The 18,567-nt window shown below is 48.9% G+C and overlaps 1 protein-coding gene across 1 annotated transcript in view; it reads right to left on the bottom strand.

The window, feature by feature from the left end:
- Positions 1-18,567, bottom strand: part of tecta (tectorin alpha) — a 97,628-nt gene that overhangs the window by 52,020 nt on the left and 27,041 nt on the right. The window contains exons 7-11 of the mRNA XM_085968215.1: positions 15,627-15,792; positions 14,667-15,079; positions 9,482-10,052; positions 1,813-2,399; positions 402-975 (exon numbers count right to left, since the gene is read on the bottom strand). Of these exons, the coding sequence (XP_085824341.1) occupies positions 402-975; positions 1,813-2,399; positions 9,482-10,052; positions 14,667-15,079; positions 15,627-15,792 (2,311 nt within the window). The remainder of the gene's footprint in view (positions 1-401; positions 976-1,812; positions 2,400-9,481; positions 10,053-14,666; positions 15,080-15,626; positions 15,793-18,567) is intronic.

Below are 18,567 nucleotides of genomic sequence, written 5' to 3'. Positions count from 1 at the left end.
AAGGCCGAGCATGCAAATCAGTCGAGCTTCCTGTGTGATTGGGCGAGTACAGCAAAATGATGTCCGGCAAAAAAAAATCCCAACATGTCCCTGAACCACCAGCCAGACCCAAAATGTAAGAACTACAAATGTAGGCAAGAAATGAAATCCAATCATATGTGCAGGTATGTTTCAATAAGTTTTCCTTCTCTAAAAGCTGTCCCGAGTGGTAACCAGAGAATTATTTATTTAACAATTTAATAGGGTGTGTGAAAGTTTGCCATTTAAAATAGAAATCCAAATCTAAACATTTGAATTTAATCAAATTAAAATTCAATTATCTGAGACACCGGGTACGGGATGGTACAGTGCTACAGACACCGGGTACGGGATGGTACCCACTTTTTCTCTGAATAACTTACGGCAAAAGGTGCTGCTTCTCCAGTTAGGCAGCGCGGCCTCGGCACCAATGCAGGCGTCCGCATAAGCTTGTAGGGAGCTGCAAAGGGCAGTTACGTTTCCACCATTTAAACACATGGTATAGAGGCAACTTCTGAAGAAGGGAGAAGGATTGACAACTTCATGACAGTTGAGGAAGGAGCCGTTATTGGGATCATTGATCATTCCACATAAAGAGATTCCTTGATACAGAATTAAATCCTCATTTGTACACACAGTGTACAGCTCCTCACACTGGCCATTACATGTCATATCATCAGCAAATGTCTTCCAATTATCCACAAATTCTGCAGCATTTTCCGTTAGCTTCCCATTGGTTTTACGGAAGTCATCGGTGGGATTACCGTTAAAGTATCCACAGAGACCACAAGTGTTGTTGTAATAGGCAGTGGAGAGTGTTAAATTTACACGATCCTCACTCGAATACAGGATTTGGAAACTCTTGTCCAATTCCACCATGGTGTCATTTCCATTCCTGTAGATCTTCAATTTTCCAGATGAATGCATAAACGGCAAGGAAATTGCAAAAGCATTAACCTATAACCAGGACAAAATGAGTTACTGCTTCATCCAGTAAAATTAAAATTATGGGTGCGGGGTGGGGAGTCTCGCTGTACAGACAAACTAGTTTCCTGCACGCAAACCCACTTTGAATGCACATTGAAGTTTAGATACACCCTGCACCCCTCACTGCAACACTCTCTGATACACCCTTATTGAAGCACACTGACACACTAACTCTCTGATATACTCCAGTCATATGTGATACACCCTTCATGGAAGTGAGGAGTGTGGGTATTTCAGAGTGATAGTGAAGGGTGTAACAGTGTTACAGTGAGGGGTATATCAGTGTTACAGTGAGGGGTATATCAGAGTTACAGTGAGGGTGTGGTATATGGCAGAGTGTTACAGTGAGGGGTATATCAGTGTTACAGTGAGGGGTATATCAGTGTTACAGTGAGGGGTATATCAGAGTTACAGTGAGGGGTATATCAGAGTTACAGTGAGGGTGTGGTATATGGCAGAGTGTTACAGTGAGGGGTGTATCAGAGTTACAGTGAGGGGTGTATCAGAGTTACAGTGAGGGGTGTATCAGAGTTACAGTGAGGGGTGTATCAGAGTTACAGTGAGGGGTGTATCAGAGTTACAGTGAGGGGTGTATCAGTGTTACAGTGAGGGGTATATCAGAGTTACAGTGAGGGTGTGGTATATGGCAGTGTGTTACAGTGAGGGTATATCAGTGTTACAGTGAGGGGTATATCAGTGTTACAGTGAGGGGTATATCAGAGTTACAGTGAGAGGAGGGGGTAGATCAGAATGTTACAATAAATTAGTTACAACATGGATATGGGATAATATTTTCTCAGTTCTTACCTTGATGATGTTGCTGCCTCCAATCTTTATTTCATGATCAGGGAACTTTATAGTCAGCGATTTTATCCAGGAACCATTTACCATTTTCTTTCTTCCCAGTTTGATTTCAAACTGAGACAGATTGTAACTGTTCGATCCGCAGATTTTGAGCAGCGTGTACGCATATTCATTCCGGAAATCAAAGGACGCGCCATCAAAAGTTTGCAGCCCATTATTGCGCGAGACCATGCACACAGCCGCTCTCTTGGGATAGCATCCTAGAATCCCGTGCTCCACAAGACAGAACTCTCCTTCCGAGCAAGTCTTATTCTCACACAGCACCTCGGCGTTACCCTCACACAGGCAGTGCACAGTGCAGTCATCAGTTGCCCAGAACTTTGTTTTGAAGGGATAGTAGCGCTCATGGAACTCACAGCCGCACTCCTCAAGTGGGACACAGTTATTACCACTGAGTACGTAGCCCTCATCACACTGACAGCCTTCGGTGCAGGGCCTGGTACAGTACAAGGGCGAAATCAGGTCAGTGCAGGTGGCTGGACAGCTGCTGGTACACACCTCATAGTGGCTCCATTCTGGACAGGGCAAGGCTAAAGGAGAGACACAAGGAGGTGATTATGCCTAATAAAATAACCACCACCCACTGGAATTCGGAACCCCAGGTTAAGTACCTCCTGCCACTGACCTGGGCTTTCTAGAATATATTAAAAATGGTGAGTGGTCTCAGGATTCTAAAAAGGACTGCAGCAGTAAATGGCGGTCAATGTAATGTAATGTGACCAATGGAACACAATGGGGTGCCAACTAACATTAGTTGATGGCTCAAACAATACATTGAATCTAATACAGGTATGCACGCAAATATACATAAAAGAACTTACAACACTAAAATCAACAACTGGGGCCAAACAGTCCACTGGAGTAGATTTCGAATGCCCTCACCTGCCCATAACAGGGGGTGTGGGGTGTAACAGCCTCAAGATGGAGTCAGTAGCTTTACCACCCCATTAACACCGCTGATGCGTCAGTCTCCATTTTAAAAAGGGGTCTATCGCCAGGTGTCCAAAGCGCCCACTTGTTTCAGGTGATAGGCCCTTTTAAGATGGAAATCGAGGACCTGCAAAATAAATAGGTCCTCGATTGTTATTTTAAGTAGGAACTGGTCTGAGCCTCTGCACTGCAGGCTTCAATCAGTTTGATGCGTGATGGAAAAGAGCCCCTCTAAAAGCAAGTCCCATCACTCCTGTGCTCGCTGACCTACATTGGATCTTGGCCCAACAACACCTCAGATACAAGTTTTATCCTTATGTTCAAATCTCTCCCTCTGTATCTATGTAATCTACTCCAGTCCTACAACCTTTGATAAAAATTGATAAAGAGGGAAAAATAGAATGAGAGAAAACTAGCAAGAAATATAAAAGCAGATTGTAAGAGTTTCTACAAGTATGTAAAAAGGAGAGTAGCAAAAGTAAACGTTGGTCCCTTAGAGGCTGAGACAGGAGAAATTATTATGGGGAATAAGGAAATGGCAGAAATGTTAAACAATTATTTTGTATCCATCTTCACAGTAGAAGACACAAAAAGCAGACCAAAATGGTGGGGAACCAAGGGTCTAATGAGGGTGAGGAACTTAATGTAATTAATATAAGTAGAGAAAAAGTACTAGAGAAACTAATGGGACTAAAAGCTGACAAATCCCCTGGACCTGACGGCCTACATCCTAGGGTTCTAAAAGAGGTGGCTGAAGAGACAGTGGATGCACTGGTTTTGATCTTCCAAAATTCTCTAGATTCTGGAATGGTCCCAGCAGATTGGAAGGTCACAAATGTAACACCGCTATTCAAAAAAGGAGAGAAAAATCAGGGAACTACAGGCCAGTCATTGGGAAAGAGCAGGATAGTGAAACAGTTTGGGTGGAGATAAGGAATAATATGGGGAAAAAAACACTAGTGGGTGTAGTCTATAGGCCTCCGAACAGTTGCAACTCTGTTGGACGGAGTATTAATCAAGAAATAGTTGAGGCTTGTAATAAGGGAACAGCTATAATTATGGGGGATTTTAATTATCGTATTAACTGGACAAATCAAATTGGGCAGAGCAGCCTTGAGGATGAGTTCATTGAGTGTATTAGGGATGGGTTTCTTGAGCAGTATGTGACTGAACCGACCAGGGGGCAAGCAACCTTAGATTTGGTCCTGTGTAATGAGACAGGATTAATTAAAAATGTCCTAGTGAAGGATCCCCTTGGAATGAGTGACCATAACATGGTTGAGTTCCATATTCAATTAGAGGGTGAGAAGGTTGGATCTCAAACAAGCGTGCTGAGCTTGAATAAAGGAGACTATGAAGGTATGAGAGCGGAATTCATTAGAGTGGACTGGGAAAATAGATTAAAGGGTAAGACGGTACATGATCAGTGGTGTACATTTAAGGAGTTATTTTACAACTTCCAAAAAAAAAATATTCCACTGAGGAAAAAAGGGTGTAAAAGAAAAGATAGCCATCCGTGGCTAAGTAAAGTAATTAAGGATAGTATCCGACTAAAAAAAAGAGCATATAAGGTAGCCAAATCTAGTGGGAGGATGGAAGATTGGGAAGTCTTTAAAAGACAGCAAAAAATAACTAAAAGATTGATTAAGAAAGGGAAGATAGATTATGAAAGTAAATTAGCAAAAAATATAAAAACAGACAGTAAAAGTTTCTATAGTTATATAAAAAGAAAAAGGGTGGCTAAAGTAAATGTTGGTCCCTTAGAGGATGAGACCGGGAAATTAATGGTGGGAAACATGGAGATGGCAAAAACACTGAACAATTATTTTGTATCAGTCTTTACAGTAGAGGACACTAAGAATATCCCAACACTGGACAAACAGGGGGCTCTAGGGGGGGGGGGAGGAACTAAATACGATTAATATCACTAAGGAAGTGGTACTTGGTAAAATAATGGGACTCAAGGCGGATAAATCCCCTGGACCTGATGGCTTGCATCCTAGGGTCTTGAGGGAAGTAGCGGTAGGGATTGTGGATGCATTGGTAATAATTTTCCAAAACTCACTGGACTCAGCAAAGGTCCCAGCAGATTGGAAAACTGCTAATGTAACACCCTTATTTAAAAAGGGTAGTAGGCAGAAGGCTGGAAACTATAGACCTGTTAGCCTAACATCTGTGGTTGGTAAAATGTTAGAGTCCATTATTAAGGAGACAGTAACGGGACATTTGGATAAACATAATTTAATAGGACAAACTCAGCATGGTTTCATGAAGGGGAAGTCATGTTTGACAAATTTGCTTGAGTTTTTTGAGGAAGTAACATGCAGGGTGGATAAAGGGGAACCAGTGGATGTAGTGTATTTAGACTTCCAAAAGGCATTTGACAAGGTGCCACACAAAAGATTATTGCTCAAGATAAAAAATCACGGGATTGGGGGTAATATTCTGGTGTGGGTGGAGGATTGGCTCTCTAACAGAAAGCAGAGAGTTGGGATAAATGGTTCGTTCTCAGATTGGCAACCAGTAACTAGTGGTGTTCCGCAGGGGTCAGTGCTGGGTCCCCAACTCTTTACAATCTATATTAACGATTTGGAGGAGGGGACCGAGTGTAACATATCAAAGTTTGCAGATGATACAAAGATGGGATGGAAAGTAGTGAGTGAGGAGGACATAAAAAACCTGCAAAGGGACATAGACAGGCTAAGTAAGTGGGCAGAGATTTGGCAGATGGAATACAATACTGGAAAGTGTGAGGTTATGCACTTTGGCAGGAAAAATCATAGAGCAAGTTATTATCTTAATGGCAAGCAACTGGAAAGTACTGTAGTACAAAGGGATCTGGGGGTCCTGGTGCACGAAACTCAAAAAGTTAGTATGCAGGTGCAGCAAGTGATTAAGAAGGCCAATGGAATGTTGGCGTTTATTGCTAGGGGGATGGAATATAAAAACAGGGAGGTATTGCTGCAGTTGTACAAGGTATTGGTGAGACCGCACCTGGAATACTGCATACAGTTTTGGTGTCCATACTTAAGAAAAGACATACTTGCTCTCGAGTCAGTACAAAGAAGGTTCACTCGGTTAATCCCAGGGATGAGGGGGTGGTCATATGAGGAGAGGTTGAGTAGATTGGGACTCTACTCATTGGAGTTCAGAAGAATGAGAGGCGATCTTATTGAAACATATAAGATTGTGAAGGGGCTTGATCGGGTGGATGCGGTGAGGATGTTCCCAATGATGGGTGAAACTAGAACTAGGGGGCATAATCTTAAAATAAGGGGCTGCTCATTCAAAACTGAGATGAGGAGAAACTTCTTCACTCAGAGGGTGGTAGGTTTGTGGAATTTGCTGCCCCAGAAAGCTGTGGAAGCTACATCATTAAATAAATTTAAAAGAGAAATAGATAGTTTCCTAGAAGTAAAGGGAATTAAGGGTTACGGGGAGCGGGCAGGAAATTGGACACGAGTCTAGGTTCGGAATGGTCATGGCCCTGTGGGTAGTGGAGTGGGCCCAGGGGCCGTGTAGCCTTGTTCTGCTCCTACTGTGTTCTAATTCTGTGTTAGATTTCAGGAGATGGTTTTATTCCTGTTCCTGGCTGGGGTGGAGATCGCCTTTACAGAAGGTAAGTACTGTAGAAAATATATGGACAGAGTGATCTCCTGGAAGAATTTCGATCGCCTAGATGGGTCGGAGAGGAATTTCCCAGATTTTTTTCTCCCAAATTGGCCATTGGGTCTTTATCTGGTTTTTCGCCTCTCCCGGGAGATCACATGGGTTCGGGTAGATGCAGAGTGATAGAAGATTTGAGGTTAGGATCAGATCAGCCATGATCTTATTGAATGGTGGAGCAGGCTCGAGGGGCCGATTGGCCTACTCCTGCTCCTATTTCTTATGTTCTTATGTTCTTATGGAATCCATTGTTAAGGAAGTGGTATCAAGTCACTTAGAAAATCATAACATGATTAGGCAGAGTCAACATGATTTTCTGAACGGGAAATCGTGTTTGACAAATTTATTAAGAACTTTTTGAGGATGTAACTAGCAGGGTAGATAAAGGGGAACTGGTGGATGTAGTATATTTGGATTTCCAAAAGACATTCAATAAGGTGCCACATAAAAGGTTATTACACAAGATTAGGGCTCATGGGGTTGGGGGTAATATAGTAGCATGGATAGAGGATTGGTTTACGGACAGAAAACAGAGAGCAGGGATAAACGGATCTTTTTCAGGTTGGCAGACTATAACTAGTGGGGTGCTCTAAGGATCAGTGTTGGGGCCTCAGCTATTTACAATCTATATTAAATGACCTAGATGAAGGGACCGAGTGTAATGTATCCAAGTTTGCTGATGATACAAAGCTAGGTGGGACAGTAAGCTGTGAGGAGAACACAGAGGCTGCAAAGGGATATAGATAGACTAAGTGAGTGGGCAGTAAAGTGGCAGATGGAGTATAATGTAGGGAAATGTGAGGTTATTTACTTTGGTAGGAAGAATAGAAAAACAGAACATTTTTTTAAATGGTGAGAAACTTTCAAATGTTGGTGTTCAGAGAGATTTGGGTGTCCTCGTGCAAGAAACACAGAAAGCTAGCATGCAGGTACAGCAAGCAGGTACAGGAAGGCAAATGGCATGTTGGCCTTTATTGCAAGGGGGTTGGAGTATAAGAGTAAGGAAGTCTTGCTACAATTGTACAGGGCCCTGGTGAGACCACACCTGGAGTACTGGGCACAGTTCTGGTCTCCTTATCTAAGGAAGGATAAACTTGCCTTGGAGGCGGTGCAGCGAAGGTTCACTAGATTGATTCCTGGGATGAGAGAACTGTCCTATGATGAGAGATTGTGTAGAATGGGCCGATACTCCCTGGAGTTTAGAAGAATGAGAGGTGATCGTATTGAAACATACAAGATTCAGAAGGGGATTGACAGGGTCGATGCGAAGAGGTCATTTCCCCTGGCTGGAGTGCCTAGAACTAGGGGGCATAGTCTCAGGAGAAGGGGTAGGCCATTCAAGACTGAGATGATGAGGAATTCGCTCAGGGGGTTGTGAATCTTTGGAATTCTCTGCCCCAGAGGGCTGTGGATGCTGAGTCTTTGAGTATATTCAAGACTGAGATCGATAGATTTTTGGACTCTAGGGGAATCAAGGGATATGGAGATCGAGGTCGATGATCAGCCATGACCATATTGAATGGCGGAGCAGGCTCGAGGCATTGCATGGTCTACTCCTGCTCTTATTTCTTATGTTCTAACCTTCCGAGAACTCTGCATTCATCCAACTCTGGCCTCTTATGCATCCCCACTCCTTTTGTCCCACTATTGGCAGTTGTGCCTTCAGACATCAGCTTTGGAATTCCCTCTAAACCTCTCCACCTCTTTCTCCTCCTTTAAAACCCTGATTAAAACCTATTTCTTTGTCCAAGCTTTTAGTCACCCTTCCTAACATCTCCTTCTTTGGCTTGGTGTCAATTTTTAATCTGAGTTTGCTCCTGTGAAGTGCATTGGAATATTTCCTACATTAAAAGGCACTATATAATGCAAGTTTTTTTCTTGTTGACACATAACAAACCCTGGGAACACTTGGGAAATAGTGACCATAACCTGGTTTGTGCCACACTGAAAATAGATAAAGAAAAAAAAAGTCAAAGATGAAAATGTCAAACTGGAAATTAATAAATGAACGTTGACAATGGACAATGCAGGTACAATAAGCAATTAGGAAGGCAAATGACATGTTGGCTTTTATTGCAAGGGGGTTGGAGAACAAGAGTAAGGAAGTCTCCTTATCTGAGAAAGGATATACTTGCCTTAGAGGCGGTGCAACAGAGGTTCACTAGACTGATCCCTGGGATGAGAGGGCCGTCCTATGAGGAGAGATTGGGCCGATACTCTCTGGAGTTTAGATGAATGAGAGGCGATCGTATTGAAACATAAGATTCCGAGGGGGGTCGACAGGGTCGATGCGGAGAGGTTGCTTTGCCTGACTGGAGAGTCTAGAACTAGGGGGTCGGCCATTTAAGACTGAAACAAGAAGGAATTTCTTTACCCAGAGGGTTGTGAATCTTTGGAATTCTCTACCCCAGAGGGCTGTGGATGCTGAGTATATTAAAGACGGAGATCGATACATTTTTGGACTCCGGGGAATCAAGGGATTTGGGGATCAGGCGGGAAAGTAGAGTTGAGGTTGAAGATCAGCCATGATCTTATTGAATAGCAGAGCAGGCTCGAAGGGCTGAATGGCCTACCCCTACTCCTGTTCCTAATTCTGATGTTATGTTCTTGACAATAGATGATGGACTATGGGGAAATGGGCGATGGGCAGTGGACAATGGGTGATAGCAATGGCTAGTGGGCAATGGACATATCCCAAGATGAATTACAATCGGAGCGGGTGCCACTCTGATAATATTTTAATGTTATTTCTCTTATTTGTCCCTCATTTCATTTCAGTTAATGTCGTTCTGAAGGTTAATTTGCTGTTCCAACAACGATTGTAGTTTCTTCACCCTGTTTTGAGCAAAGTCTTTCTCAGTTTTCATTCGTTGTACATGACTGTGCTCAGCATCTATCGTATTCAGGGGCAAACGGGAATTGAAACAAATTTAAAACAAGGTTAAAACAAAGGCAAAGTCACAAATACCCAGCCGGATGTTTCACGACGCCTCTCTCCCGGTTCAAGTATTCTTACCACAGAAGGTTCGGGATCTCCAGGGCCCGATGGTGATTCCCACAGCCTGGCAACTCAGGGCATAAGCCTGAATGGCTTGGCAGAGAGTGGTGATGTTGTCTCGGTTTGCGCACATGTCATACACACAGCTGATCACGAAGCTAATGGGGTCCACCACCGTACGGCAGTCACGGAACGGCCCATCCGTCTTGTTCATGATGCCGCAGTAGTCCGGTCTGTAGTAGAAAGACTCGGTTTGCGGGTCGCAGACGCTGCAGTTTTCTGCACAGTCATGTTTGCAGAACCAGTCCCAATCGTCAGCCCGCCAGCCAGTGCCCAGCTCCGCCAGCGAGTCAGAGGGGGTTCCTTCTGGGAGTAGGTTATCGTCCGCCGGGTTATTATTGAAGTTCCCGCACAGTCCACATGTGTTATTGAGATAGGAGCTGGGCAGCGAGATCGAGGCGTAATGTTCACCGTCAAAAGTTAACAACAGACCAAAGTCAGTCTCCACCGCAGTCGCTACTCCGCTCCGATAAACTTTAATCGCTCCCATCTCCAGCTGCACTGGCAACGTGGCGGCCAATCCATCCACCTACAGGCAAGCAAAGAAGAGGGTCAAATCTCATGTGGACTGGATGACTGCTGCTGGACATCACCTACATTCAATTCTGTCTCCTCTCCCCCAACCCCTTCCCTCCCCAACTCACTCCCCCTCTAACCCCTTCTCACTCCCCTTGGAATGAGTGACCATCATATGGTTGAATTCCAAATTCAGTTTGAGGGGGAGAGAGTTGGATCTCAAACCAGCGTACTAAGCTTAAATAAAGGAGACTATGAAGGTATGAGAGTAGAATTGACTAAAGTGGACTGGGAAAACAGATTAAAGTGTAAGACAGTACAAGAGCAGTGGTCTACATTCAAGGAGATATTTCACATCTTTCAAGATAAATATATTCCACTGAGGAAAAAGGGGAGTAAAAGAAACGACAGCCATCCGTGGCTTAAAGTAATAAAGGATAGTACCCAACTGAAAACAAGGGCATATAAAGTAGCCAAATCTAGTGGGAGGATAGAAGATTGGGAAGCATTTAAAAGCCAGCAAATAACTAAAAGATTAATTAAGAAAGGGAAGATAGATTATGAAAGTAAACTAGCAAAAAATATAAAAACAGATAGCAAGAGTTTCTACAGCTATATAAAAAGAAAAAGGGTGGCTAAAGTGAACGTTGGTCCCTTAGAGGATGGGACCGGGAAACTAGTGGTGGGAAACATGGAGATGGCAAAGATGCTGAACAAATATTTTGTATCAGTCTTTACAGTAGAGGACACTAAAAATATCCCAACATTGGACAAACAGGGGGCAAGGGGGGGGGGGGGGAGGAGCTAAACACGATTAAAATCACTAAGGAGATGGTACTTGGTAAAATAATGGGACTTAAGGCGGATAAATCCCTCTGACCTGATGGCCTACATCCTAGGGTCTCGAGAGAAGTGGCGGTAGGGATTGTGGATGCATTGGTGATTATTTTCCAAAACTCCCTGGACTCAGGAAATGTCCCAGCAGATTGGAAAACTGCTAATGTAACACTCTTATTTAAGAAGGGAAGTAGACAAAAAGCTGGAAACGATAGACCAGTCAGCCTAACATCTGTGGTTGGCAAAATGTTGCAGTCCATTATTAAGGAAACAGTAACAGAGCATTTGGATAAACATAATTTAATAGGACAGTCAGCATGGTTTTATGAAGGGGAAGTCATGTTTGACAAATTTGCTCGAATTCTTTGAGGACGTTGTTGTTACCGCTACACAAGGTTACCTCTTGCCACGCACACTGCTATACCTGGGCTTACCTCAGCTGACTCCGCCCATGGCTCCGCCTGCTTGCCCAGGTATAAAGGTGACCGCTTGGCTAGTATTCTCCCTTGTTGGAACCGATCGCCCACGAGGGTGGGCTCTGTTATTTAGCCAATAAAAACCTATAGTTACAATCTTAACTCGTCGCTTTTCATGGAATGAATTGATAGGTATATCAGACGTAACATACAGGGTGGATAAAGGGGAACCAGTGGATGTAGTGTATTTGGACTTCCAAAAAGGCATTTGACAAGGTTCCACACAAAAGATTACTGATCAAGATAAAAAAAAAAAAAATCACAGGATTGGGGGTAATATACTGGCATGGGTGGAAGATTGGCTATCTAACAGAAAACAAAGAGTTGGGATAAATGGTTCGTTCTCGGGCTGGCAATCAGTAACTAGTGGTGTTCCGCAGGGGTCAGTGCTGGGACCCCAACTCTTTACAATCTATATTAACGATTTGGAGGAAGGGACCGAGTGCAACATATCCAAGTTTGCCAACAATACAAAGATGGGAGGGAAAGCAGTGAGTGAGGAGGACATAAAAAACCTGCAAAAGGACATAGACAGGCTAAGTGAGTGGGCAGAGATTTGGCAGATGGAATATAATATTGGAAAGTGTGAGGTTATGCACTTTGGCAGAAAAAAATCAAAGAGCAAGTTATTATCTAAATGGAGAGAAACTGCAAAGTGCTACAGTACAAAGGGATCTGGGGGTCCTGGCGCATGAAATACAAAAAGTTAGTATGCAGGTGCGATTTGGACAGACTGGGCGATTGGGCGGATAAATGGCAGATGCACTATAATGTGGACAAGTGCGAAGTTATCCACCTTGGGTGCAGGAACGGGAGGGCAAATTATTATTTAAATGGCAATAGATTGGGAGAGGGGGAAGTACAGAGAGACCTGGGTGTTCTTGTACACCAGTCACTGAAGGCGAGCATGCAGGTGCAACAGGCGGTCAAGAAGGCAAACGGTATGCTGGCCTTCATAGCAAAAGGGTTAGAATACAGGAACAGGGATACCTTGCTGCAGCTGTACAGGGCACTGGTGAGACCACACCTCGAGTACTGTGTACAGTTTTGGTCGCCTCATCTGAGGAAGGATGTTCTTGCCATGGAGGGGGTGCAGCGGCGATTCACCAGGCTGATACCAGGAATGGCGGGAATGACCTATGAGGAGAGACTATGTAGTTTAGGGATGTACACACTGGAGTTTAGAAGATTGAGAGGGGACCTCATAGAAGTGTATAAAATTCTGACAGGTCTAGACAGACTGGATGCAGAAGGAATGTTTCCCTTGGCGGGTGAGAACAGAACTAGAGGACATAATTTAAGGATAAGGGCTAAACCATTTAGGACAGAGATGAGGGGGAATTTCTTCACTCAGAGAGTGGTGAACCTGTGGAACTCATTGCCACAGAGGGCAGTGTACGCCAGCTCATTAAATATATTTAAGAGGGAATTAGATATATTTCTACGGGCAAAAGGGGTTAAGGGTTACGGAGAGAAGGCGGGGACGGGATACTGAATTAAAGGATCAGCCATGATCTCATCGAATGGCGGAGCAGGCACGAAGGGCCGAATGGCCTACTCCTGCTCCTATCTTCTATGTATCTATGTATCTATGTAGGTGCAGCAGGTGATCAGGAAGGCCAATGGAATCTTGGCTTTTATTGCAAGGGGGATGGAGTATAAAAAACAGGGAAGTCTTGCTGCAGTTATACAGGGTATTGGTGAGGCCACACCTGGAATACTGCGTGCAGTTTTGGTTTCCATATTTAAGATATACTTGCTCTCGAGGCGATTCAGAGAAGGTTCACTAGGTTGATTCCGGAGATGAGGGGGTTGACGTATGAGGAAAGGTTGAGTAGGTTGGGCCTCTACTCGTTGGAGTTCAGAAGAATGAGGCGATCTTATCGAAACATATAAAATTGTGAGGGGGCTTGATCGGGTGGATGCGGTGAGGATGTTTCCACTGATGGGTGAGACTAGAACTAGGGGGCATAATCTTAGAATAAGGGGCTGCCCTTTCAAAACTGAGATAAGGGGAAACTTCTTCACTCAGATGGTAGTAAATCTATGGAATTTGCTACCTCAGAGCTGTGGAAGCTGCGACATTAAATAAATTTAAAATGGAGATAGACAGTTTCCTAGCTGATAAGGGAATTAGGGGTTACGGGGAGAGGGCAGGGAAGTGGACGTGAGCCTAGATTCGGATCAGCCATGATCCTATTGAATGGTGGAGCAGGCCCGAGGGGCCGTATGGCCTACTCCTGCTCCTACTGAATGGCGGAGCAGGCCCGAGGGGCCGTATGGCCTGCTCCTGCTCCTATCGAATGGCAGAGCAGGCCCGAGGGGCCGTAGGGCCTACTCCTGCTCCTATTGAATGGCGGAGCAGGCCCGAGGGGCCGTAGGGCCTACTCCTTATGTTCCCCTCGAGGGGATTGGATAAAAGGAGAAATTCACTGGGCTGTGGGGAAAGGGCAGGGAGTGGGACTAATTGGAGAGCTCTTTCAAAGAGCCGGCACAGGCACGATGGGCCGAATGGCCTCCTTCTGTGCTGTATCATTCTATGATTCTATGATAAAAAAGCAATTCGCTTTTTATAAACGGGTGTTTTTAATGAGCTTCCTGATCTCGATTTACTTGTGATATACAAAAAATCCCACGGGTCTTAATTGCCCCTGAAAGACGAGTTACAATCTCCAACACTTCATGCCAGAATGTGATTAAATCCTGGGAGAGTTTAACTCCATTTCAAGCCTGGTATTGGGGACTGTGCATTCCTCATTTCTTTTGGAATCAGGCTTGAAGCCAGGGCACAAATTCCCTGCCCTGCGCCGCCACACACACCAACTGGGGCGACTCCAAAATGCTAATTCTGCCTTTCAGCAGGAACATAAGTGGAAGAGTTTGAAGTAACACGATCAGTCTGGCAATCCAGCAGAAGTGGTTTCGAACCCCGGGAGTTAACGGTAATTACAGGGAGTCCAATCTTTAGGCGGGAGGTCGCAGAATGATACCCGTGCGCTCACATCAGCCGGATACACAGGACCTCATTCCAGCAATCTCCCTCTATTATTTCTTGCCTCTTGAGGGGATTAAATTTCCTTGGCCAATGATTTATGGTAACCCCAGAGCCGTTTACGCCATTTCTCCGCGGTTTCCAAGAATCTTCGCTCAGTGTGGACTTTACATGAACTCAGGCTCTGAAGTGGAAGATTGACAGCAGTCGCCAGTGTTTCATTGCTGATTTACAATTACAAAGCGGTGCAAAGTCGTTATTTTTCTGTTCTTTCCAGTGACAGATTTTGACAAAGATTTGATTTTGAAATGTGTGAACTCACCAGAACCTGTCCGGAGTTTCCTCTGGGAATGATGATGCTGTGGGAGTAAACGTTCACTTTGATGTTCCTTAGCCAAGATACCGAGGTCCCCACCCGGTTCTCGTTCTTGGACTCGATGCTGAAGTTCGGCAGATTCTCCAGCTCCCAGCACGGTTTTGAAAGGACGTAGGAGCAGGTTCCCTGGAAATGGTATAGGAAGCCGTCGAAGGTGTGGTAGTGAGGGTCTCCAAACACCACGCACGAAGCGGTCTGGGTGGGAACACACCGATAAACGCCAGCTACAGAATGGCACTGCTCTAGCTGCCCACAGGACAGGTTCTGGCAATGAATGCTGTTCCCCAAATCCAGACACCGGCATTTCGTTTGACATTTGTCATCCATCCAAAAAACATCCCCGCGGCGGAAAAACTGCCCTGGAACAGAAAACAGCCACTGAAGGAGGAGGAGGCGACCTGCTGAGCATAGTTACTGGGCTGGGCACTGATCCTCCATGGAATCTCTCCCACAACAGTATTGCCAAGTTATGGAACCGATCCATAAACCTGACGGAGTGGGGTTGGGAAAAGTAACTCAGTTACAGGATTGAGCACAAACATTTGGAAGCGGAACGCGCGGTAATAGCTGATCGGGTCCAATATTAATCCCGGAGCACAGCGAGTCACCGAGAAAGTGAGAGTGACTCGACTCCCAGCTTCCTGAAACCGGTCACTCCCGCTGTAAACAACCGCCGCGAAAGGCCGCTCCACCAACCGGCTACGTTCTTCGTAAAAAGTAGATCTGAATTTTAATAAAACTCACAAGATTTATGTTTACACACCAATAACCGAGGGCTGCGCGCTCACCGATACAATCGGTATAATCGATACTCCCGGACAGGCGTCTGATGAACTGACCCACGGCCACTCACTGGCTGAGAGGTCTGGCTCCCAATGGCAGTGTGTTAGGAATCTCCGCACTCACCGTTCAGGCTGCAGCCCCTCGATGGGTCAATTGTTTCTCCGTCTATTTTAAAAACCCAGCGTCCCGGAAAGTTGACGTTACTGGTTTGTTCGATGTTCATCATCTCGGAGGTTCGAGAAGTGGGCAGGCCGAAAAAGTGACTCATATCCCCACCATTGAATCCGGCCTGTACATTTGGGAGGAGGAGGGAGGAAGGAAGGAAGGAGGGAGGAAGGAGGGAAGGGAGGGAGGAAGGAGGGGGAAGGGAGGGAGGAAGGAGGGGGAAGGGAGGGAGGAAGGAGGGGGAAGGGAGGGAGGAAGGAGGGGGAAGGGAGGGAGGAAGGAGGGGGGGAGGGAGGGAGGAAGGAGGGGGGAGGGAGGGAGGGGGGAGGGAGGGAGGGGGGGGAGGGAGGGAGGGAGGGAGGGAGGAAGGAGGGGGGAGGGAGGGAGGGACGGAGGGGGGGGAGGGAGGGAGGAGGAGGGAGGGAGGAGGGAGGGAGGAGGGAGGGAGGAGGGAGGGGGGAGGGAGGGAGGAGGGAGGGAGGAGGGAGGGAGGAGGAGGGAGGGGGGAGGGAGGGAGGAGGAGGGAGGGGGGGAGGGAGGGAGGAGGAGGGAGGGGGGAGGAGGGAGGAGGAGGGAGGGGAGGAGGGAGGAGGAGGAGGGGGGAGGAGGGAGGAGGAGGAGGGGGGAGGAGGGAGGAGGGAGGGAGGGAGGAGGGGAGGGAGGGAGGGAGGGAGGGAGGAGGAGGGAGGGAGGGAGGAGGGAGGGAGGAGGAGGGAGGGAGGGAGGAGGGAGGAGGGAGGGAGGGAGGGGGGAGGGAGGGAGGGAGGGGGGAGGGAGGGAGGGAGGGGGGAGGGAGGGAGGGAGGGGGAGGGAGGGAGGGGGGAGGGAGGGAGGGAGGGGGGAGGGAGGGAGGGAGGAGGGAGGGGGGAGGGAGGGAGGAGGAGGGAGGGGGGAGGGAGGAAGGGGGGAGGGAGGAAGAAGGGAGGGAGGAAGGAAGGAGGGAGGGGAGGAAGAAGGAGGGAGGGAGGGAAGGAGGGAGGGAGGAAGGAGGGAGGGAGGGAGGAGGGAGGGAGGGAGGGAGGGAGGGAGGAGGGAGGGAGGAGGGAGGGAGGGAGGGAGGAGGGAGGGAGGGAGGAGGGAGGGAGGGAGGAGGGAGGGAGGGAGGAGGGAGGGGAGGAGGGAGGGAGGAAGGAGGAGGGAGGAAGGAGGAGGGAGGGGAGGAGGGAGGGGAGGAGGGAGGGGAGGAGGGAGGGGGGGAGGAAGGAGGAGGGAGGGAGGGAGGGAGGAAGGAGGGAGGGAGGGAGGGAGGAAGGAAGGAGGGGGGGGGGAGGGAGGAAGGAGGGGGGGGGGAGGGAGGAGGGAGGGGGGGGGAGGGAGGGGGGAGGGAGGAGGGAGGGGGAGGAGGGAGGGGGGAGGGAGGGAGGAAGGAGAAGGAGGGAGGGAGGGAGGGAGGGAGGAAGGAGGGAGGGAGGAAGGAGGGAGGGAGGGAGGGAGGGTGGAGGGGAGGAGGGAGGAGGGAGGGAGGAGGGGAGGAGGAGGGAGGGAGGGAGGGAGGAGGGAGGAAGGAGGAAGGAGGGAGGGAGGAAGGAGGAAGGAGGGAGGGAGGGGGAAGGAGGGAGGGAGGGGGAAGGGGGAGGGGGGAGGAGGGGGGAGGAGGAGGGGGAGGAGGGAGGGGGGAGGAGGGAGGGGGGAGGGGGAGGGGGGAGGGGGGAGGGGGGAGGGAGGGGGGAGGGGGGAGGAGGGAGGGGGGAGGGGGAGGAGGGAGGGGGGAGGGGGGGGAGGAGGGAGGGGGGAGGGGGAGGGAGGAGGGAGGGAGGAAGGAGGGAGGGAGGGAGGAGAGGATGGAGGGAGGGAGGGAGGAGGGAGGGAGGGAGGGAGGGAGGGGGAGGGAGGGAGGAGGGAGGGAGGGAGGGAGGGAGGGAGGGAGAGGAGGGAGGGAGGGAGGGAGGGAGGGGGGAGGGAGGGAGGAGGAGGGAGGGAGGGAGGAGGGAGGGAGGGAGGGAGGAGGGAGGGAGGGAGGGAGGGGGAGGGAGGGAGGAGGGAGGAGGGAGGAGGAAGGAGGAGGGAGGGAGGAAGGAGGGAGGGAGGGAGGAAGGAGGAGGGAGGGGAGGGAGGGAGGAAGGAGGAGGGGAGGGGAGGAAGGAGGGAGGGAGGGGGGGGAGGAGGGAGGGAGGAAGGAGGGAGGGAGGAAGGAGGGAGGAGGGAGGGAGGGAGGAGGGAGGAGGGAGGGAGGGAGGAGGGAGGGGGAGGGAGGGAGGAAGGAAGGGAGGGGGGAGGGAGGAAGGAGGGAGGGAGGAGGAGGGAGGGAGGAAGGAGGGAGGAGGGAGGGAGGAGGGAGGGAGGGAGGGAGGGGAGGAGGAGGGAGGAGGGAGGGAGGAGGGGAGGAGGAGGGAGGAAGGAGGGAGGAGGGGGAAGGAGGGAGGAGGAGGGAGGGAGGGAGGAAGGAGGAGGGAGGGAGGGAGGGGAGGAAGGAGGGAGGGAGGGAGGGAGGGAGGAAGGAGGGAGGAGGAAGGAGGGGGAGGGAGGAAGGAGGGAGGGAGGAGGGAGGGAAGGGAGGGAAGGGAGGAGGAGGGAGGAAGGAAGGGAGGGAGGGAGGAAGGGAGGGAGGGAGGGAGGGATGGAAGGGAGGGAGGGAGGGAGGGAGGAAGGAAGGGAGGGAGGGAGGGAGGAGGAGGGAGGGAGGGAGGAAGGAGGGGAAGGGAGGGAGGGAGGGAGGAAGGAGGGAGGGAGGGAGGGAGGGAGGAAGGGAGGGGGAGGGAGGAGGAGGGAAGGGAGGGAGGGAGGGAGGGAGGATGGGAAGGAGAGGAGGGGGAGGGAGGGAGGGAGGAAGGGATGGAGGAGGAAGGGTGGGAGGGAGTGGAGGGAGGGAGGGAGGGTGGGAGGGAGGGAGGGAAGGAGGGTGGAGAGGAGGGAGGAGGGAGGGGAGGGGATGGGAGGGAGGGAGGGAGGGAGGGAGGAG

Source organism: Somniosus microcephalus, chromosome 26, assembly GCF_052327205.1.
Source record: "Somniosus microcephalus isolate GS21.2 chromosome 26, FLI_Smic_1.0, whole genome shotgun sequence".
NCBI classification, from domain to species: domain Eukaryota; kingdom Metazoa; phylum Chordata; class Chondrichthyes; order Squaliformes; family Somniosidae; genus Somniosus; species Somniosus microcephalus.
This window is presented reverse-complemented; position numbering and strand designations above follow the sequence as displayed.